Source organism: Ambystoma mexicanum, chromosome 14 (assembly GCF_040938575.1).
Source record: "Ambystoma mexicanum isolate Mex_15411 chromosome 14, UKY_AmexF1_1, whole genome shotgun sequence".
NCBI classification, from domain to species: Eukaryota; Metazoa; Chordata; class Amphibia; order Caudata; family Ambystomatidae; genus Ambystoma; species Ambystoma mexicanum.
Genome location: NC_090940.1, coordinates 596,415,915 through 596,439,844, shown reverse-complemented (window position 1 = coordinate 596,439,844; position 23,930 = coordinate 596,415,915). Strand labels below are relative to the sequence as shown.

General features: G+C 43.1%; 1 protein-coding gene across 1 annotated transcript in view; it reads left to right on the top strand.

Annotated features, from left to right (window-relative positions):
* EML5 (EMAP like 5) overlaps positions 1-23,930 on the top strand; it is a 772,681-nt gene that overhangs the window by 334,579 nt on the left and 414,172 nt on the right. The window contains exons 6-7 of the mRNA XM_069637955.1: positions 12,132-12,267; positions 14,707-14,908. Coding sequence (XP_069494056.1) covers positions 12,132-12,267; positions 14,707-14,908 — 338 coding nt within the window. The remainder of the gene's footprint in view (positions 1-12,131; positions 12,268-14,706; positions 14,909-23,930) is intronic.

The following is a 23,930-nucleotide window of genomic DNA, read 5'->3' as shown; positions in this document are numbered from 1 at the left end:
CAACTAGCGTCAACCATCACATGGGGCCTCATTAGGAGTTTGGAGGTAACCATGGTGCTATTAGCGCCATGGCTTCCTCAAAATCCTTACCGACTCCGCCCTGGTGAATGGTGCTATTATCGCCCCATTCCAAGGTTGGCGGGGGTGGTAATTCCCCATTCACCAGGGCCCTTCCCCATTCCCATTTGAGCCCCCATAGGGCTCAATGGGAATGGGGAAGGCGCTAATAACGGTACTGCAAATTGCGGTACCGTTATTAGCACCAAAGTCCCTTTGCGGGTCCCATCCTTAACGCCTGGTAAAACTAGGCGTTAAGGGAGGACCCGCAAAGGGAATTCGTAATAGGGCGGTAAGGGATTATTGGTACTGGTGCCCTTACCGGTACCAGTAATCCCTTACCGCCCACTTCGTAATGAGGCCCATGGACTCTTGCAGAAGGGTGCAGATTCTGAAAGAAATGAATTGGAGTAACGCCTCCGCAACCCCCCTCCCCTCTCCTCCCCCCCGCCCCCCGAGCAGCAGCAGTCCAAAGGAATACAGGAAGAGAACAATGCATTCCCTAAATGTATTTTCTTTGTGTTTTGTGAAACGCTCTTCCTTTTAGTCTCCGATTAAAACATCTACAACAAAAAAAAAAAATATTTCAGGCTTTGGTATTGACTCCTTTTCCACGTTCGGAGAGATCACCCAGATAAAAGCATAACCCATCCAAAAAACACACGGGCTTACTTACGATAAAAAATATTCAAAAAAGGAGACCTGAATAACCAATTTCTCATAAAGTAATACATTTTAAAAATGTTTTTGAAAATGGGTTATGAATTTGTTATTGATTTAATAGTATGCGTAACCCCCCTGTCTGTACCCTAGTTCAAATAAGCACCCCTTATTTTGCACTTGGTCAGTTTCCAAATGTAATGGTATGGTTCAAAAATCAGGAAATACCCTGTTAAACGAAAGCTCCTTCAAACCTTCCCCCAAACCCCTTGCCTACTTTGAACCACACTGCACCTGGCTAATAATTGGTTTGATCACATTTTTTGTTTTTTTAAAGGTTTAAAGTTTTTTCTCTACTTTACTTTTCACCTTATTTTTATTTTTTATGCTTTACTAAACATTTTTACTTTTTAATTTTCAGGTTTTTAAAATATTTTTGCAGTTATTTGTACCATACACTCAGTGGTGTACTGAGGGCATCGGGTGTATCTGCGATCCAGTGGCTACTATAACGCTGCAGTGGCTACTATCACACTCAAAACGAAAGCAAATCTAGCGGATGCAGTGCCTTATATTTTTTGTTAGAGGTGTTTTTGTTAACGTAATAAATGATTATTTTACACATTACATTAAACCTCATAGTTTATTTAGTGCTCTATTAAAAATGGGCAGTATACTGAGATGTAAAATAAAAGTTCAAGGCACTACTGCATAACACAGGAATCATTTATTAGTGATCATGATGTGTATCTTGAATAGGTTAGACTGACATAAAATCCCTTGCAAGCCTGCAAAGATTACAGACCTCCACAAATGGGTCTGCTAACAGCTGCACCGATGGTCTGAAGCCTCTTGCTTGATTGGATCACTTGGACTCCAAACCCGGTCTTTCGGAGCCCAGGCCACTCTAGGTTTCCCCGTATAACCACTGACTTTCTACATATCCCCCGTTTAGATTAATTTTATTCAAATGTACCTTATATGGGTAGCCCGAAAGCATGGGGGACACCTCACAAAGAAGTTTGTGGCACCAACTCTGCCTTACTCATGGAGTGAGAGTATTTAATTCACCAAGAGCTTATGTAAGACAGGAGTAGGTCAGTTTTACTACTGCTAACTTCTTTCTCAATCAAATAGTGTCTCCCTACAAGTAAGTCAGAATTATGCACAGTAACTTTGTGAATCCAATAGTCTCTCTCCAGGGGTAAATTGAGTTACCCCTGTTCAACTTTATGAGTCGATCCCATGGAGGGATCAGTGATAGACCACTAGGAAAATCACCAGGGCTTCATGTTTACACACATTTTCACCCTAAATAAAATCAAGCACTTTCGCACTCTAGGACTGGAGTTTTGAATATTAAATAAATAATACTAGTCCTAGAATATGTTTGGGACATCTTTTTAGGATTGAAGAAACAGAAATCATCTCTCTGGCGACATATATTACAAGTGGCTTTTTCTTAAAGATGTCCCCCGAAGTGCATCTGGCTCCTGGAGACACCTGCAGGCTTCATTCTACTTCAAAGCCCTGTGCTCTTTGCACTAAGGTCTGTAAGACACAGATCCAGTCCACGTCATTGGAGGGAGATCACGTGGCTTCACAATTTGAGAAGATCAGGCATCCTTGTGCATTTATCATCCAAAGAAGAGACCGCTCGTGAGTGCCAGATGCCCCTCTGTCAAACATGTCTTCTGTACCTCAGAACATCCCTAGAAGCCGTCTTGAGAAACTTCCAATAATACCACAGGTGAGGAGGGCAGCTCAGTTAGTTGGGCACTGGCTGCTGTAATGGTGTTGAAGAAGGATGCTGACACAAAGGTGGCATTGTTTTGGTTGTAGACTTTTATTAGTGTATATAAAATAAAACGTCCTCACTATCCCTATCTTCTAAGAGGGGTTTCCCTGCCTCAAAACCAATACTAAAGGGTCTGTCAGAATGTCCGTCAAATTAATCTTCACCTTCTGTCACTCACACTACAACTAAAGAATAAACTAACAGAAAGCTCCTTCTTCAGGAGAATGGCTCCCTTCTCCAACTTCTCGAATATTATCCAACAGAATGTTCTCTTACAATAAAAATGCCAGGGGAATGACTCCCTTGACCTAGCTTGCAGGTTTAACCCAATCTTCATACAATTTCACGTCTGGGAGAATGACTCCCCTCTCCTGGTGTAGCTCTATACAGTTTCCAATAAAAGAAGCGGGGAAGACACCCTTACCCTTGTGTCTCCAGCACAACTCTCAGCTGCGGGACAGGAGAATGCCTCCCTTCTCCTGATATTGCTTTGTACAGTTCACAACAAGGCCAGGAGAATGACTCCGCTCCACTGGCATTTTTAGCACAACTCCTGGTTCGGTACCATGAGAATTACTGCCTTCTCGTGGTATTGCTTAGTACAGTTCACAACACGGCCAGGGGGAATGACTCCCTTCGCCTGGTCGTCGTAATCACAACTCCTAGTTCGGTATTAGAAGAATGACTTCCTTCTCCTGGTATTGCTTGGCACAGTTCTTTCTCACTGCTTTCAGCTTGATGTACACTTTGCCACTCTGGTTTGTTGTTAGAAAAGTCCCAAATCTTGTTGGGGTCCCAGACGGTTACCAGACATTTCGTCGAAAACAAATGGTCGACAGGACATTTGATCGAAACCATTTGGTCGAAAACCAAATGGTCGAAATTTTTTTGTTGTTGTGATTTTCACTTTTTTTTTTTTTTGGGGGGGTCCCCCCAATCCCTTTTTTTTCTAAAAAACCCTTTTTTTCCCTAAACTAAAACCTAAAAAATATATATATAAATACAAAAAAAATTCGACCATTTGGTTTTCGACCAAATTCCGTCGACCAAATGACTTTCGACGAAATGTCTTTCGACGAAATGTCCGGACACCGTCCCAGACCCTTCTCTGATGGTCAGTGGTTCTCTCTTTCCCACTATGATGAGGAAGATTTCCTCTGGTGCTCTATGTATGTGCTTTTGGGTCCCAGATCCTTCTCTCATGGTCAGTGGTTTTCTCTTTTTCACTGTGATGAGGAAGCTCTCTTCTGATGCACAAAGAAGCTCTCTTCCGATGCACAAACACTCCTTACTTGCTTCAGTGATCTTGTGACTGCCACTGTGACGAAGAAGCTCTCTCCGGATGCACAAACACTCTTTACCTGGGTCAGTGGTCTTGTGACTGCCACTGTGACGAGGAAGTGCTCCTCAGAGGCACACTTTAATCGCAGGATAATGTATAGACCACCTCTGATCTGTCCTGACCACCCTTTTGTCCCTACAACTCTGCCGGTGCGCCCTTGTACCTCTGAGTGGTCTTGGGCACGCCTCTAGTTCTACCTGGGACGGGTGTCGGTCTCTCCCGGGCTCCCTGGTGTCCGGGCTTTCACCTTTGGCTCTGCGGCTGCTCCACGGCACTCTCTTGGCAGTCTTGGCGCAGTGGTTGAGCCAAACGGCCCACCTCCTCAAGGTCGCACCACTGCTTTTCTTCTTTTATCGTCTTGTTGGACCAGCTCCTGCTGGAAACCACGAGGACTCCCACAGCTGCACGCTGGCGTCCTCAGTCTTCTGACTTTCCCAACTTCGACAGCTTCTGCCTCCGCTGTTGCTCTGGCCTGGACTGGCCAGTTTGACTTCTTGTTGAGCGGCTCTTTGCTTTTTATCTGCCTCTGTCGGCCCCCCACCCCCCGCGGAACACTGTAACGCTCCTTCTGGTTCAGTGGTGCACTCTTCATGCCTCCTCTGGGCCTACTCGTGCCAGTACAGTCAATGTCCCTTATCGGTTTCAATAATGTAACGTTCCTGTTTCCTTGGGGTCTACTCGTGTCAGTACTACTATAGGTTGTACTATTGTAATACAACATGTGGGTGTGGGAAGGAGTGCCCCGTGATGGAGGTATGGGCTGTAGATGGGGGAAAAGAAGGTAATCAGGGTTGTGTGGCCTTGGAATGTATGTCCTCATCCCGAAGAGGGGAGTCCTCCCCTGAAAGGTTCACCCGCGTGTTACCACCCCTAGGCGGAATATTGGTTAGCGTCCACAACACTCTAGCCTTACAGGGTAGGGCTCCCTCCTGGGGGGCGGGGGGGAGAGGTGGTCTCATTCAAAGATTTGTCACACTGCTTAGCCCGATGTGTATGACCTGCAAGTCACTAGTTCAACTCAGCATCCTGCCTTTCATGGTCAATAAAATGAATGCAGTTCACGAGGGTAATAGCCACACCTAGAGGCCTCATCACGAGTTGGGTGGTATCCCCGGCGGTATTACCACCGGGGCTATTAGCGTTACCGCCAAACCCCCTGGCGCTTTTAGAGCCAGATCACGGGTTTGGCGGAATGGTAAGTCCCCATTCCCCATTGGGCCCATTTGGGAATTAGCATGGCGGTAATAGCGCTGAAAATCTGCAAAATCGCTGCAGATTTGCCCCCAGCTCAGAGCTTTTAAAATTCTCCAAACACATTGGAGTAGATTCTCAAAAACAAATGCAAAAAAAAGAAGTGCATGCAGCGCGTTGTTTTTTGATTCCCCGATTTTGGAAACGCGCTGGTCAGCTTATTCTCAAAAGGGACCTGTGCATTTCAGTGGAGCTGGGTAGCAGTGCAAGAGATGCGCCGGCCAGCCCCTTTGCGTACCCCCAACCGCATATCACTGACCGGCCCTTAAATAGCCTGTCGCTGTGAAATGAAGCAAGCATTTTCATCTCTGTTTGAGGGAGGAAATGCAAATGGCACAGCAGCGGCTCATACCACTGCTGTTCAGTTTTCAAAAAATGGGTGAGAATTGATTATTTCTGTAAATTGAACTAGTGATGGTTGGTTCACTATATTGAGTGTTTTATTTTTTACCCTGTGTTCATTATATTGGTTCTAATACCTGAATGTCTTATTGCTGTGTAAATCATCACTATACTAGTTATGCCACTTGTTGTACAATAAAAAGATATACATTTTAAAAAAATGTGTGCGAGGGTCAGGATTGACCCTCCTGTGCATTGCACATCCACCTGAACCTGTTCCGAATAGAAGCATGGAAATGTCTTTCTTTTCTGCACATTTCAAAGCGCATTCCATTTGTGGATTCAGGATGCACTTTATAATGCGCACAAAGGTCCCTTGATTTGCTCAAATGCACAAGGAGGTGAAAAAGGACATTTGAATGTGCACAACTGGTGCACACATTGAAATACCCTTTCAGACTAGAGAGCATTTTTTGGTCGCAAATGACGATATGCTCTAGCACAGGGATCCCCAACGTGTAGCTCGGGAGCAACATGTTGCTCGCGGCACCCTAAATTGTTGCTCGCCAGTTGCTCTGGGCCATGGTGTGGAGCCCTAGAAGGAGGTGCTGAATGGATGAGACCTCAGTAGCACTGTAGTCAGGACAGAGTCCTGGACAGTGCAAGAATGTTGGCCAATGAGCTGCTGTGTTTCCAGCTGGCTTATTTTTATACTTTTTTTCAGTAAATGTCTTTACTTGTTATGGTAGTGTCATTGTTAAAACCCTGTCATCTCCAGTTACTTTGCCCAGCTGACAAATGTATTAATGAGTAAAATATTTGAACCATGTTTGTGTCATGGAGAAAATTGGCATATTCTGTTCCTTGGTACAGCTATTATGAGCAAAATGAGGTGATATGCATACCCAACTTTCCTTTATTAAATAATGTGCATGCACACTTTCTGTATAAATGAGGTATGTGTTTGATGCTACCATGCATATTTATCGACACTATTCATTTTGGTGTCACCTATATTTATTATTACATAGTATCCTAGTGGAAAAATGGTAATTGTTTGATACTCTGCCCATCTGGCTCATGGTTAATGGGCAGATACAGTAAATTCAAGCCACATTTTCCACAATTACTTTGCCCTGTATTCCAATCTGATTAAGTTATTGATAATAGGTTTAAACTAACAAGCCAATTAATTGATTCAAATACTTAGTTAACACCACCACACCCCTCTATGAAGTGGTCATCAAATGCTCAAAGGTTTGACCAATGTTTGCCACTAAGTTTTGTGTAAAATCTCTTTTGGCCAGAGAAAATAGGCTCCACATAATTGAGAAAGGTATTATTTTTATTCCTAACCACTTTTTCACCAATGCAACAGCCTTCAGGAGTTTTAAAACAAAACATTTGCCATAGCATTCCCAAATAATTCACAGGAGGTAACCTGCAAAGGCCCAATGAAGTGATCTTTAAAGCCTACCATGTAATGACCTGAAGTACTAATTAATATTTAATCGTACTTCTCCATTAAGTCAGCAACGTTTATAAACATGTTTCATATTTTTCATACAATTCACACAGAACAAGCCCAAAATAAAAAAACAACTTTAACATATTCAAACTTGCTATATATAAAAGCCTGATCATTACACTTAATTATATATACCATAGCTCCCATGCATTCCACGCTTATGCAAAACAGAGAAACAACGGCAAATGAACAGAAAAAGAACTCTTTGACTCCTATTTTGCAAGTGCACTTTGTGCTTCCTCCTGCAAACTTACTTAATTTATTGAGGAGTAGGTACATTTAAATTTACCATTACCACCAGCCTCCTGCACCCTGGGGATCTTATTTCACAGATTTCTCCTTGCCATCTTATCTGTGTACGCAAGTCTGTATATAAGGCTAAAGTGGGCAGCCTATGTATATTTTGGACATCTGACTCTTTTTCCATTGGACAAGCTCTTGCTTTTGGAGCTATTTTGAGTTGACTTAATGCACCAAATTTAGTTATATCCCATCCCTATCCAAATGGATAGTGCCTTACAACCGCCCATAACCACAAGTATTTTTCTTCACCAGGGGAGGCTATAATCACACTTGCACTGAAATTCACTTTATGATTAGCAGAAAATCCCAGACGTGCTTTTAAAAAATAAGGAACTTTCTTAACTGGCCTGACACTTTAAAATTGAACACCTCCATTTCAGCTCACAAGGCGCTACCAGGTGTATCTGCAGGGAGACCCATTTGGCACAGGAATTTATTTTGCAACCCCTCCAGGAAATAACAGTTCTAACCACCCTAGATTTTGCGGCCTTAAAATCATGGAACAGACCTTTGTTTTATATACCTCCAGATACTTCTCCAATCAGAATGCCGCAAACTTGAAATAACAAATTAAAAAGCCATTTAATCATTAATGATGCCTTTTCAGCAATCTTCTTAAAATGGCTGACACAAGCACTGCTCTTTCAGAAGAGTAGGCTCAAATAAAAATGAGACTGCCTCCTCATCTCTACATTCATTTAAAAACTAGCTACAAGGTTTCACCCTTTGCCTGAACACCATTATTTTTGTTTTTACTATATTTAATTTCAAACTTTAATTCCCAAAATAGTAACTTGTGTTTAGCAGGCCCTGTTGGAGACCTGCTGGGGGCAAGTCCAAAATAGCTGTGTCTTCTGCAGGTGGAGGGTGGATTAACTTTCCTAACAGAAGTACTCGAATCAACATCCAAAAGGAATACATTGGGACCAACTGACATCCCCGCTTGTCACCTTTATTGGTGTTAGAAACCAATGTATAATTCCACAATCTTGTATATTGGACAGATGCTGAGATGTCTGTGTATCACCGTTGGATAAGACTTAAAAAAACATTAGTGACCTTTAAGAGTGTAGAAGTAGAACTCGGACACAGTAGGCTGATGTTGATTGACATATACTTTTATTGAATGTAAAAGGGTGGGGGACTGGGGAAACTCCTGCCTTTCCCTAAAGATAAGAGGGGTTTCCCTACCTCAACCAAAACTAAGGAAACTGTTAAGATGTCTTGTCTAAAGCAAATAGTCCACTGTCACAAGTTCGAAGACTATTTCCATCCCTCACACTATTGACTAAACTATAAAAAACAAAAAGGTCTTGTTAATTCATAAGAATATGTTGTAGATCCAATCAGAGGGTTCCAAGTAACAAAGGTTCCAAAACCAAAGTTCTCAAATGTAAAACAAAGTTTTTAAAATTCTTAGATATTTCTCTGTTGCACAAACTTCGCAACAACCAGGGGCAACAACTCCCTTGTCCTGGTTCCTTCTCTTGGCAATTCTCCATTTCTTGAACCACAACCAGGAGCAATGACTCCTTTGCCCTGGTGCCTTCTCTTGTAGGTCACAGATCTCTGCTTCTCTCTTTCCGTTTGGGCCAACTTGGTTCACTTCCCTTCCAAGTACGCTCCTTAGTAAATTACTCTGTGGTTTTGCTTCTTCTCATGGGATTGGGTGCCAGACCACGCTTTACGTTCGGGGAACTTGGAGCCCTCTTCTCCCATGTACTACCACGAGGAAGATGACTCGTGTGGTTCTCATGTAGTGGGTTCCAGACACCTCTTCTTTGTGTGTGGGTACTTGGAGCACTTTCCTCCCAAGTACCGCCACAAGGAAGAGGACTCATGTTGCTTTTGTTTGGTGGGTCCCAGAGACTTAAGTTTCTCTTGTTGGGGGACAGACTTGGTTCCCGTGCCTGCCAGGTACTGTGACTATTTAGATGCAGACTGCAATGTCTTAGTTTCCCACCAGCCAGCCTGAGTGATCACCCTTTGTAGTGGGCTCTGGTCTGCCCGGGAACACTGCAGTGTCAATCTTTCCCAGGCAGTGTGGTCTTCCTTTCACACACTTCCCAGTCTGCAGGAACACCGGGAGCTTCTCTCTGCCAGCTCGCCTTCTGGTTATTCCACTGTGGATTGGCCCTTGTCCTTCCAGCTCCTCTCTTGGCATCCTGATGTGCTTCCTTGCACCTTCCTGCACCTTGCTGGCTCTTGCAGCTCCTCCATGGAGGACTAGACAACTTCTTCCTGAGTCTCTCTTCCTTTTCTATGAGCAGCCAGCAACAACTAGACTGCTCATTGTGGTTTTTAGGAGAACTCTTCATGCCTCCGCTCCTCCTCTTCATCCCAGTACTTATTCCAAGTTGTCTAGAATGCTCAAGTTGGTTATGCGAAACACTCTACATTCCTCCAGTCATCTTCTTTGTCTCAGTGGTTGTCAATAGCGTATCTTTCAACTCTTCTCCATTCTTCCTCGTCTTAGTAATTCTACCCTTGATCTCCCTTGGGTCAGTTGTGCTGATCATAGTCCCAGTACTTATCTAGGGAAATGGCAGGGCGACTATAGCTCATGAGCCTATTTGGGAAGGGGTTGTTCTTTGGTTATAGGAAGGGGTGTCTAGGGCCTGGTGATTGGTGGGGATATCGCGTTCTCAGGGGAGGGCCGTTCCTAGTCCCATGAGGGGTTTCCTCTCCCATGTGACCCTCTCCCTGTGCATCACCCTCGGGAGAACTATTGTACCAAGGACATCCCGCCCTGGCCCCATGGGAATGGTCTCCCCCCCCCTATGGGAGAAGGGACAGCATCCACAGATTTGTCACAGACTCTAATAAAATGTAACTTACACCACATTACTATCAATCAAATACCAACAAAATCCACCCTGGAGTGCTACGGACTCCATAATTGGGGACTAACATAATGCCTGTCTTGACAACAGCAATAAACAAAACGATTGTGTCTTTCAAAAAGCTCCCATTGTTTCTTTTTTTTTTCAAAACTTTATTAAACTTCAAACCTAGTATGGCCCATTGTTTCTCAAATTCTTTTGTCCTAAGACAATTTTTTATGCCATTTTGAAACTATGAATCTGACCAGCAGTGTACACACCACTCATTAAATCATGGTTCAGTTTTCTTTTCTTTTCGAGATTCTTCATTCTGCATCGAACCATGGTGCATCCCTTTGTATAACCTGGACCTCCTGAACTTGGGGGCATGGTTTGCCAATAGCTCTGTCCTGGATAGTTTCTACTAAAGACTCAAAAAACGGGACTCTTTTCCTTTGTGGCCTCTGAACTGTTCAACAGTTTTAAGGATATATCTTAATTTCTTGTGAATTAGTAATTCTTTCCAATGCCTCCTTTTCGAGCGTAGGCATCGCCAACCAGCTTCTTTGTGGTGCCTACCCTGGCCATTGGGAAATGAACTCAAGAGGATTGTGTTTACTCTTTGATCAACAAGAAATGTAAAATTTCATAACATGAATGACGAAAAAAACAATCCACAATACAGTCATCAATGACTGTGGAACAGTATTGGTGATCTTGTATGCACCATTTCCCATTAAAGATCCCATAAAATCCTAGCCAGAATCCCAGTAGACCTGAAAAATCAGTGCTCCGTTTGTGGCCATTTTTACTGTCATATATTTGCACTAATATTTTGCTAAGGAGCCTGAAACCCCTGGTAATGTTTATTTACTCCCATTCAAATTTTGAACAGTTGACTGGTCTTGTATGTCTCAAAATGTACAACTCATCACTTAATTTCCTCAAAATTGCTTGTAAACAACCACTTAACGTCAAATGAAGTTAAAGACCTTGCACATTTCCTTGACTAGAATAACACGTGGTCTAGATAACTATTAAGTACTGCAAATTAAATGTTCTATACGCAGTTTTAACTTCGTTACATTTCTAATTTGTGTTGCAATCATTTGTCCGCGAACTGTGCGCCGATATGTTCCATCTAAAAATTGATGTTGCTCACCATTTAATTTGATATGCCAATTTTGCTCATTGCGCACAAAAGGTTGGGGACCCCTGCTCTAGCACATCGCATCATTTGCGCCCAAGGGCTGGAACGGGTGAAACCGTCCAGGGATCCTCGTTAAAAGCCCTTGCAAGGGCCCCGTCCATTACCACCTATTCTAGCCCTTGGATCGGGTGTTTAACACCATAGTAGAGCATGACTATTTAGCATAGCTTGGTGAAGTTCCAAAAAATAGCACTGCTTCAAAATAATCTATAAACTACAGTTAATGCTAGTTAGAAAGTCTTAAAAACATGGCATCTTCATTCGATTACTGGCACTTCCCTGTGGTTTATGCTTTCTCGTAACATCTACTTATATTGAGTATAGGGAACACAGTTTTATGTGCATTATTTTCATAAGACACAGTGCCAGTGTACTGTGCTTCTTTCTTCCCCAACATGCAAGTGTTGAATTTGATTTTTAATGTATTTGACGTTTTAAATAGTACAAACCTATCCAGGCAGCAATAGAGCACTGTACATATCGTTTAGGGTGACATATGAGGTAAGGGCAGGGTTTACAATATGTGGCACGGATTTCCCGGCCATGGGGATGGGATGTGATTTAGGAATGCGAGTATGCTAGGTGGGTCGTCTTGTCTCAGTTGCGCTGTACGGCTCTAGATATAAGGACCCTGCAAACCGTTCAACAACTCGTACTGTTAAGCAGGTAGTCCAAAGCATGCATGCGTATGTTGTTGAGCTGTTAGATTCACTTAAAGTTGCCTCCAGCGAGGGTTTTGCATCTGTAAGAGTGGCAAGGATGGGTTATGTGTAAGCGGTTAACGTTTTAATTGGACTCTCCCCTCCTTATTTCTATAGGCAGGAATTTTCAGCATGAACGCTTGCGAGGAAGGCTTTGCTACTGGTGGCCGGGATGGATGCGTTCGGCTCTGGGATTTAAATTTCAAAGCGATTACTGTAATTGATCTCAGGGAAACGGACCAAGGATACAAAGGTAAAAGCTGCTTTCACGTCCAATTTCAATGTCATGTAATTGAGATGTACATATTTCTTTCTGAATGTAACTCTTTGGACAATTTAGTCACATCCTACAGGAAACTTTGCTGGGTGCGCTTTGTATCTTCTGGGTGTGTGAGGATGTCCAACAGCTTAACTCGTGTTCTGCCTTGGTTGATTATTAATTTACATGAATATGACAGTGTGCAGTAGCTCAAACCATTAAAAGGAAATATTGATGGAATCTACCAAAATTTACAGCTGCCCTTGCAACTCATCAAATCATAAAATACAGTCAGGTTTTCAAAATGACAAAAAGTATATAAATTGCTTTGTTAGCCTGCTAGTATGAACTATAATAGTTTAATGCGCTTGCAGTTTAGTGTATTTCATTTCCAAAGATGTGTAAACTGCTCAAGGGACAGTAAAAAACCTAAGCAATGACGTACTAGTATCTAAGTTGATAAGCCCCATCACTAAAGAAAACATTGCGACTCCTCTGAAAGAGCCTGGCGTGTACTAGCACTGGTGTCTTTTGGCATAAAACAGGATGTCGGCAATGTTTCATCCTTAACAAACGCTATAAAGTAGATATACAAAGCAGCATTTATAAACAGGCCTTCATCAGGACAGAAAGTGATTCTTGGGACGAAAGGTCTTTCTCTTCATGTAATCAGTGGGGTTTCGGATGCCTTTGTGTGTTGCCGGGTCATATACAGAAGGTACAGAAAATGGTAATTCACAGAGGAGAGCCTGAATTTCGGTGTGTTGCAAATCCGACCATCGCCACAGTATGGTTAATGTCTGTTGGTGCTGAAATGCACAAAGTGTAGGTCTTTGATGCTTACTCCTCTTCCTTGCGTGGCTCTCTTAAGTATTCTAGTTGTGGCCCATGCAGAGAGCGTAGAAGGTCAAAACAACAATATAATGTTAGCATGGCCATCATGCACTGTCTGCCTAACATGATGTGTTTTTCATAAAAAATGGTCTGTCTTTATTGACCAATGGAGATGGTAGTGCCAATGTACGCATCAGAAAATTTGATCCACGGGCTGGAGTTTATGCCACCACGGTTCCGTTTACTGTACTCAAGCACTTATCTTAAAACCAGTCACACACCTTACCTGTATTGATTTTTTCAACTACGCAATGTACACAAATTAATTTCTTAATCATCAGATTTCTTTGTATTCTTGTGACACTTGATTGCTGATCTTCATATGGTACACATACAATACCTAACCCTTAGAGAAAAAGACAAAGTCAAGAGATGTTCCTGATGTTGATGAACCCTTCCGATCTACCCTATATTTATTTATTTGTGGATTGGTTTAAACATAAAACCTTTCACAAAAGCTAGAAAATCTCAGATGGATACAAATTATTCTAAAATTAATAACGATTAAAACGGTTCGGACAACTATTATTAGAGATGTTTGATTTCCTTTTAAAATTGTTTACCAAAACTGCTCAGTTAGCAAGCTCATTGCACAGTGCACAGGATGTTTGAAATGGCCATCTACTTCGGAGGACGAAGCTTAACATTCAATGTACCAGTGTTTTAAAGTCTCAACATTAAGATGGCAAGACTAATTAATGTAGCAAGTAGCATGTTCGAAAGGAAAGTGAAGGTATGACACAAAACAATAACTGTTTCTATACCAGGAGGCAGAAATTCAATTTGCAAGCTACTAGCCAGCCAGAAAAAGGCACTTGCCACCTCAATTCTATACATGCACACAGCACACCATTTGTTACTCGCCAAGAATCAATTATCGCTAGCCAATTGCTAGTGACGAGTGAAAGTTTTGCACCATGGCTATACTAGCCTTTATTAAATTTGAGAAACAAATGCGATAGAATAGTAATCCAGTACCGGTGTCCCCAGAATCCACTGAAATACAATTATCAGTTTCAGTGTGAAAGGTTAATCTAAATTAGCAGTCTGAAACCTTTTGCTTTCCATGTGTGTGTTCGAGTACTACTCCTAGTCACCTTATTCAATAGTGAGGTTTCATGGGAGTCGCTGTTGCGGACCCCTGGTCTAAATGATGCAAGAGCCGTGGTGTGCGCGGAACGTGTACAATATTGTGCCTTTGTGACAATTAAAAATTATGGGTAATCGGTCAAATGTAAAATTGTGCACGCTTCTAAGCAACATTTCTAAAATTGTGCAGGACATTTAAATATTAAGAAATGAAGATTCTTTGGTTGCCAGTATTGTGTAGCATCTGCCTTCATAAGTTAATTTGCTAATATGCAAATGAAAAGGACTTCTCTTTAGAAAATTGAAGAGGAAAATTTGATGGTTATCTCAATCTTTTTTGGTGTTTGTTTAATCTTGATATTTCACCTCATACATTAATTTGTGCGAAACATATAGGTTCTGGTTTGTATAGAAGTATAATACGCCTGATATTTGCCCTGTTTTTTGCAGGTTTATCTGTGCGGAGCGTTTGCTGGCGCGGAGACCACATTCTAGTCGGAACGCAAGACAGTGAGATTTTTGAGATTGTGGTGCACGAGCGGAACAAGCCCTTCCTCATCATGCAGGGCCACTGCGAAGGGGAGCTCTGGGCCCTCGCCGTGCACCCCACGAAGCCGCTGGCCATGACTGGGAGCGATGACCGATCAGTGAGGTTAGCAACTGTCCTTGAGTCTAAACATGATAGTTCAGCGGCCGCCATGACAAGTGGAAAATATTCTGACTGCATTAACATCTTCATCCCTTTACACTCCCTCCCTCAATCGCCCATTGCGGGAAGTCACCAAGGCAGCGCACCAATCTCTCCTGCGTGTTTCGTGTTATGTTTTACCCCCAGAATGCAATCAGAGGCCGAAATATATCAAGGATTCAATGAGTTATAAGAACAGATGCAAACCGTAAAATACATAAGGACCCATGAGGTCTCTGTTTTCATCACGTATATGCAAGGTTTAAAGTTTATACAACTCTGTATATTTCTCTGTTTTAGCAAGCGTGGCATTTTCTAATGCCATTGGGCCTCATTACAACGAGGGCAGCCGCGGAATGAACGGTGCCGGTAAGGGACCGGCACCGTTCATTCCAGGCCGCCCTGTTACGAGGTCTGCAGCGGGTCCCGCTCTGGAACACCTGGCCAGACCAGGCGTCCTTAGCGGGACCCGCTAGCAGTCCAGCCCCAATGGGGGCTCGAATGGGGATGTACCGGGTCTGGGTCGCGAGAATGGGAATTACTGGGCCCGCTAAAGTCGGCATGGATCGGTAATTCCCTATTTTTGGGACTCAGACCCAGTACCTGGTTTGGGGGTAGCTAAAAACGGCATGGCTACCTCCAAACTCCTAATGAGGCCCATTGTCTCCCAATTGCTATTTTAAAACATACTAATTTGTAGGAGGTTAACTCTTACCCAAAAGGCCACTATGAAAGGTCTTGCAGCTTGCATAATTAATATGCATGCTCATCCCTATATTTGGTACAGGACCATAGTATAAATCGGCAGCCATATTCTCACCAAGATGTATCCTGGACTAGTATTGGTCCATAGATAGCCACTAAACGTGTCGTGGGGTGCATTTGCTCCCCAATTCTATGCACTTGCCTGATTTACATGAACTATAAACATAAAATGTGATGATGGAAGCTTTTGAATTAATTTTAACAAATATCATTGCTCTGGACAACCTTCCACACCACCGTTTTTTTACCAGTTTGCACCATTGCCGAGGGGACCAGGCATTTGCAAGTCAGTCTTGCTCCTGCCACTTGTGGGAGCAGTCACACCTGGAATTGCTATGCTGTGTCCTTCTCCGTGCAATAGAAGCAGCCGCAGACATGTTTTTCGGCCATTTTGGTTCCCTATGGCGTAGCGAGCATGTCTGGGCTTACCCCCTCTCACTTGGGGACACAAGCTATAAACAATAAATGCAATAAATGGACGATTTTGAGTTACTCTTAACCAATATAATTTCTATTTACTACCTTCCACACCATTATTTTTAGCCTTTTTGCATCATTGCAAAAAGGCGACCAGCCATATGCAAATCATTATTAGTACTGCCACCAATGGGAGCAGTCCAACTCGAACAGTGAGGCTGTGTTCCCTCAGACAACCCAAGGCATGTTTTGAGGTGGTCAAAGCCTCATCAGTGAGGTGATGCATGCTTTGATGGTTTTGAGGATTGCTCAGAGCGATGCCAGTGGTTGTCATTCACCCCATGCCTTTCATCCATCAATTCTCTAGTGTTGTGCTGATTTACATAAAAACTTTTTCTTCAGAAGAATATTTGTATATAATCATCAAAATGAGTGTACAAACTATCTAACACATATGGGGGTTCTCTTCCCTGCACTTCGGCAGATATTTTATAAAAACGTCTGCATTTGTACCTAAACCGTTTTCATATTTTCTGATATCACCATTGCATTACACCATAGTTTCGACATCTTCATTGTAATAGCTGCCGTAACATCTACTGAATATGGATTGTATGTGCCACAGGCTTTGTGATCTCCATGTCCAGGATGTTCACATAGAGTGATGTCAAGAAGCAAAAAAGGGTCAGAAATGACGCTCTCATGCATTGCACATCCCTTTGCTCCTGTTCTTTAAAAAGTGCAAAGGAATGTTTGTTTTGTATGTGGGTTGTAAGGTCTCATGGTGAATCCAGTATGTGATTCGGCATGCAAAGAAGCACCACCTTATTTGCACAATTGCACACATTGGGTGGTGAGGGTGGTTTGAACAAGTGCCTGTGAATGAGCGCATCTATGAAAACAAAAATTGTTTGTATCATATGCTTGCTGCTCCTAGGTGCTGGGACGAGGAAGAGGGGCTTAGAGGCACAGAACTGCAGTATGCAGTCTAGTGTTTCTGATGGCCCACACATGAGCAGGACTTTCGATTATTTAAAACCCCTTCAGGTGCAGGCCATTAGAAGCAGTAGGAGAAGCGGGCAGCAGCTGTGCATGCAGCAAGGGCAGAGAAATGAAGACGCTGGGACTGCCTCAGTTGGTGTAGCCGATTATGGTGCTGAGGGTGTCCCTGAAGTGAGAACCTAAACTGCAGAGGTTGCGCAGCAGGAAAGTTGCTGTGGCAGGCTGCCCTGTGGGAGAGAGAAGCTCTCTGTTGCCTGTTCTTAACTCTGGTGGCTGCAAGCACCGGAGATCTATAGGAGCAGCACATGCTCCTATGGTGAAAGGCGCGGGACACAGGAACAAAACTAGAGCTGTCAGAGGATCTGAACACGAAGACCGAATAAGTTGCAGCAGCGGGTAAAGCGGGTGCTGAGGAGAGACCAGTGTGTTGGCCTGGGATAGATAACCCTGGAACGCTCCATGTAAAACCGCTGGCTGCTCGTAGATGTTTTGAATGGCGAACTAAAGAAAGTATTTTTGGTACAATCCTTATATTGAGAGTAAACCAGAAGAGGAGGTTTGGAACTGTTATTACCCAAGTAAAAAGGGAGCAACATGGAACCCAGACTGTAACCAACATTGCCAAAGTCAAGAGGGAGCAATATTAAAACTAAACTGTAACCAACATTGTTGCCAAAGCCAAGAGGGGGCAATATTGAAAACAAACTGTAACCAACATTGCCAAAGTAAAGAGGAGGCAATATGTAAGCCAAATAACAATCAGCATTGACTAAACCAAAGAAAGGCAATTACAGAGAAAAGGAGAGACCGTTTTCTTAAAGAGAGAAACATTTCTAAGAAACGTTACCAGCACTTATCTGGTATGATAGTAGAAACCCAAAGGTGGCAGGAGAGAATCCCTTCTTGTGGAGAGTATCACGGGGAGAGGACTATAACCAGCATTATATGTGACAAACAAATCAGTGGAACATACAACATCAATGGGTGCTGTATCCTTATGGAAGAAGTTGTGAATATCAAAGTTATTGAAAGTCAAAGACTTTTCTAATGTTTGAAGTTAACCTCATTATACAGTACTTGTAGTAGTGATAGGAGTTTTTTCCTGGCAGGTGAGTACACCAGGAAAGGGTTTGTTAGTTGTAGTCCTGGAAGGTTAGTGGACCAGGAAGAAGATATAGAAGTACTGCATTGTGGTGAAAGGTTGTCGTGAACAGAAAGTGGCAAGGCCATATATGTGTTTGATGAACTGTGGTGAAACCATCCTGACGAAAACATTGTTGTTTATAAAGAAGGCATGTGAAGTAGTTGTCTTTTCCAAAGAGGAGTAGTTGTAGTTCTGTTGAAATATTCACAGGGAAGTATGAAACTCTTATGATGTACTTTAGTTAGCCAAGGAGTGTTGCTGTAGGCAACACTTCACATAGAATGTTATTATATAGAATGAAGGTTCCAGGCACAGCAGTTGGTGGAGAGTGGCCAAGGGAGATGCTGTGCTTGGGGTCTGATGCTGTATTACTTAAAAAACATAATATAAGCTCATACATGTGTGCATGGCTCATATCTCAACATTGGGGGCAAGGATTGTAAGGAGCCAGAACCCCGACACCACGCAATGAGATTGCGTTCGATGAAACAGTAAGTTGCCGCTTGGCCCCTCTTTCAGCGTTGATGCGGCCAACAGGGGAATGATAGTAGGTGGACCACACACCTATTATTTAGCAGCCGCTCCGTCTACCCAGGCGTTGATGCGGCCGGCGAGGAAGAGAGGGAGACCAGTGAACAGCGAAGCATCAGGTGCTCAGCGCACCTTGAAGTAGCCACTCCGCCAACCCAGGAGGTGATGCGGCCGCCAAGGAAGTGAGGGAAACCAGTGAACAGCGAAGCATCAGGTGCTCCGCGCACCTTGAAGAGCCACTCCGCCCACCCAGGCGTTGATGTGGCCGGCGAGGAAGTGAGCCCTGCGAGCGTTGCCATCCCTCCACTGTCAGAACACAAGCAAGTAATTGGGCAACCCTTACCAGCGTCCCAAGGAAGGCCACCAGGGAAGTGCGCATGCGCTCCGGCCAGTGCCAGTAATTGCATCACTCTTAAGTGGTCTTGCGCATTCGCAGATCTGCCTGTCCACCCTGCCTGAGACAAGGAAAGATTGTGCATGCGCAAAGGGCCAGGACTGCAACACTACCGTGTTTGAAGGCACTGCCCACTCTGTTCTCAGCGTATTCTGTTAATAGACATGCAGATTAACTCCTACATGTCCCAGACACTGTTTTCCAAGCCATAGGATAAGGGATTGAAGGAATGAGGATACATTCCCTGGCACTGAAGGAAAAAGGAAGGCAAAAGGATACACATTCCCTAGTACTGAAGGAAACAGGATACTCGCTACTGAACATTAGTGTAATTGCAAAATGGCTATGCCATGGGTGCCTGGGCCTCCTGCCTTTATGGCATCTCCAGGCCCAGCAGAATTAAAGTGGACACGATGGAAGAAAGGGTTTATACACGACATAAAGGCGGCTTGTGGGAACTCCTATTGGAATGATAGAAAACTCTCCCTATGAATGCACTTCCTAAGGTTTGAGGGCCAATGAATATTTGATAAGTTACCTACCCTGGCAAATGAGAGAGGTGGCGATAGCGCAAACGAGCTGGATAATGCGCTGCTCAAGTTGGACTTGCATTTCAACCCCAAAACAAGCACAATTTTAGAGCGGTACAATTTTGGAGTCCGGCTACAAGTGCAAGGTGAGACTGCTGAGGAGTATGTGACAGCGCTATGACACTTAGCTTTATCTTGCAAGTTCAGTGAGTCCTTTGATGAACACATACGTGATCAATTCATGATCTACTGCAATTGTGATAAGATCAGAGAGGAGCTGTGGTTGAAAGACAAGCTCACATTGGATGAAGTACTTGAAATTACCAAGCAGGTTGAACACTGATTGGCTTGTGTTTTGCGAAATTGTCAGAAAAGGAGTGCAGAGAAACCAAAGTGGAAGTGTTAAGTGTAGTGGACGGTAAGCAGAAGAAAAAAGTGAAGGAAAAGTCAATGGCAAAAGGAAATTGGGATCCCAAGAACAATAGAACTAGAGGGGAAAGGAGAGAAGAACGTGAATGTTTATGCTTTTGCTGTGCCAGTAACTCACATTTTGCTGGTCCGATGGCATGTCCGGGAAGAAGAGTTACATGTGCAAAATGCAAAAGACAAGGACACTTTGCCAATTGCTGCAAGACCTTCCAGTTTAACCCCTAAAAAAGTGTTATATGTAAATGAAGAAGAAGGGCATAGGTATTCTGAGGAGGAAGATGGAGGATGCCATGTGGAAAATGTTACGGTTAACATAATCCAGGGTGTTGATGAAGAGGAATGCGAACATCCGTATGCGAGTGAGAGAGTGAATAAAAGGGAGGTATTAATAATGGCGTACTCCGGTTCAAAGATATCACTAATGTCTAGGATGGTGTTTGAGCAAGACATGGGAGGTGACATTCGGAATTTGTTAGTACCAGATGTCAATCCTGGTGGGTACAACCATGATAAAATGTATCTTCTTGGTTATTTGGAGGCTAAATTTGAGTTTAAAGGGAGGTGCGCACAAGGAAAAGTGTATATAACCAAGAAAGGAATGACACTCCTTGGATGGCGTGATCAAAAAAGGCTGATGATAAGGTTGGATCCTAATACCGACGACCAGGTCCTACATGTATGTGGGGTCCACAATGAGCGCGAAATTCAGGAATATATTCAGAAAAGGTGTGGGGAAAGTGAATGGCATGCAACATCAAATTGTGTTAAAGAAAGGAAGTGTCCTCGTTGCAGCCACATTACGGCCGGCCCGTTCCATTAGCGTTAAGAGAAGGTGTAAAGAGAGAGTTGGATAATCTGTTGCGAATGGGCATTATTGAAAGGGCAGGTGGAGTAAAATGGACATACCCTCGAGTAGTCGTAAAGAAACTGTCTGGTGAATTGCAGTTGTGTGTGGATCTGTGGGAATCGAACAGGTGTGTGATGATAGATCGACATCCGTTACCCAACATGGGGGAAATGTTGGCGATGGTTGGTCAAGGGCGAGTATTCTCTAAATTGGACATGAAATCTGCCTATCGTCAGGTTGAACTGGCGGAAGGATGTAGAAAGTTAACAGCATTCATAACGCATGAGGGAGTGTTCCAGTTTCGAAGAATGCCTTTTGGTCTTGTTTTTGCTTCTGCTGTATTCCAGAAAGTAATGGATAGGCTATTCAGACGGATGAAAGGTGTGTTCTGCTTCCAGGATGACGTATAAGGGTGTGGGGAATCAGAAAGTGAACATGACAGGATTTTGGAGGAGGTTCTTAAAATTCTGGAAGTTAGAGGACCAACGCGGAGAGCGGAGAAATGTACATTTAAAGTGGATAAAGGTGAATATCTTGGTCATGAGTTGTCAGTACATGGTGTGAAACCGAAAAAAGTAGTATGGTGTGTGCCATAAAGGAGGTGGAAAGGCCAAAATCAAAAGCTAAACTATGTTCATTTCTGGGGATGATAGAATTTTACCAGAAATGTGTTAAAAAAACTTTGCTGACAAAGTTGGCAAAATGATAAAGTTGCTAATGAAAGGGGTGGATTTCATGTGGAATGGAAAATGTGAGGATGAATTTAACTTAATAAAGGAGGAAATTGATTTGGCCCAACCTTTGGGTAGTTTCGATAATTATAGAGTGAATATTGCTACAGTAGATGCCAGTGACAATGGCATTCGTGCTGTATTGTCGGAGGTGAAAAATTCAGAAGCGGAGGAGATAATTGTCCATGCTTCAAGAGGTTTGAAGAGATCAGAAAATAATTATTTGGTTCTAAGAAAAGAAGCATTCGTGTGTTATTGGGCAGTTGAAAAAAATTTGAATTTTTTGTGGGGTACTGACTTCATATTAAGAACGGATCACAAGCCACTTAAAATTATATTAGAGTGTAAGGGTTTTGATAAGGTATCTAGGCTCGTGGCCAGCTGGGTTATGAGATTACAAAGCCACAGATTTGAAATGCAAGTAATACCCGGGAAAGATAATATGTTGGCCGATTGTTTATCGAGGTTGGGTGAGTGCAATAAAAAGTGTAGACAAGAGATCAAGCAGGTTGAGGTATCAGAAATGGTTTTTGTAAATCACAGAGGAAACGTGAGTAAGGAGGAGTGGATAGATGCTATCAACAAGGATAAGGTTCTTATGTGTAGCAAGGTATATATGGAATCAGCGTGGCCTACAAAGGTGGAACTACGACAAGGTGAAACGGTTTATTGGGAGGTGCACAAATAATTGAGTGTGGTTGATGGTATCATATTTGAGTGGGAATGGGCTGTTGTTCCCGAGGCTATTAGGGATAAGATTGTAGATTTGGCAAATAGCGGCCATGTTGGTGTGACAATTACTAAGGTCATTTTAAGAAGCGAATACTGGTGGCTGGGATTTGATAGGGATGTTGAAAGAAGGCTGACTGATTGCTTTCAGTGTATTAAAGTGGGTAAAGGAGTGATAGCCAAAGGGCAACCTATCATAGGAGTTTGTGATTCCTTGCAAAGTCTGGGATGAAGTTGCCATGGATATCTTGTGTCTGGTAGAGGTCAGCTATGGGCGTTTAAAGTACGTCCTTTTGATGGTAGATTTGTTCTCGAGATGGTCTGAGTTCAAGATTGTATGTGAAATTTCTGGTGAGGGCATTGTTGAATTTGTTCAAAAAATATTTGCGAGAGAAGGTCTCCGAGGAAGTATTTTAATAGATAACTGTACATAGTTTACGGGTGGATGTTTTGTGGAATATATGAAGAAGTGTGGTGTGAAACATAAGAAGTCAGCTTTATACCATCCTGAAGGGAATGGTATGGTGGAAAGAATGAATAGATGTCTTATGCATGCCATTCGCACGTTGAATGGACAAGAAAGTGGCCATCCAGGAGAGATTATATGCTTTGCGTATGTCGCGCCATGCCACAACGTGGTGTTAGCCCTTTTGGACTGATGAGGTGTTTCAAAGCAAATACCAAAGTGAGCCCGCCTTGGTTGGGAAGAGAGACAGAGTCGGATTGTGTGGTGGATGAATTGAGGAAGAGTGGAAAGGAAAAGAAAGAGAGGTGGGTGATGAGAGAGAATGTGAGACAGGGAAAGAAAGAATTGAGTGTACTGACTGGGTGAGGATAAAGAAAGATGTGGTCAAGAGGAAGAGACATTTGTTATACTCAGACCTTGTCCGAGTGGTGGCTGTACTCAGGGGTGCAGTTGTGAGTAAGTGGTGGTCAGGTGTTGAACATGAATAGGATTTCGGTGGTGAAGAGAGGGTGTGTTGGATAAAGAAGGGAGATGTGTTATGATGTACTTTAGTTAGCCAAGGAGTACTGCTGTAGACAACACGCCACATAGAATGTTATTATATAGAATGAAGGTTCCAGGCACAGCAGTTGGTGGAGAGTGACCAAGTGAGATGCTGTGCTGGGGGTCTGATGCTGTATTACTTAAATAAACATGATATAAGCTCATACATGTGATATGATATGATATGGCATTTATAACGCGCCTATACACAAGTGTTTTAAGGCACGACGAGGCAAGGGAGGGGAAACAGGGAAGACAGAGACAACGATCCTACTAGACCAGGTGACTTTAAGATCGCGCAAGTGTAGGGGAAGGGGATAAGTGCGGGGGGAAGGGGAGGGGATGTGCATGGCTCATATCTCAACAGAAACACAGACATTTTGATTTGATAAACAGGAGCTTATGCAATTTCTATTTTGCAGATTGATGAACCTTGTGTGATCATTAAAGAATCCAAA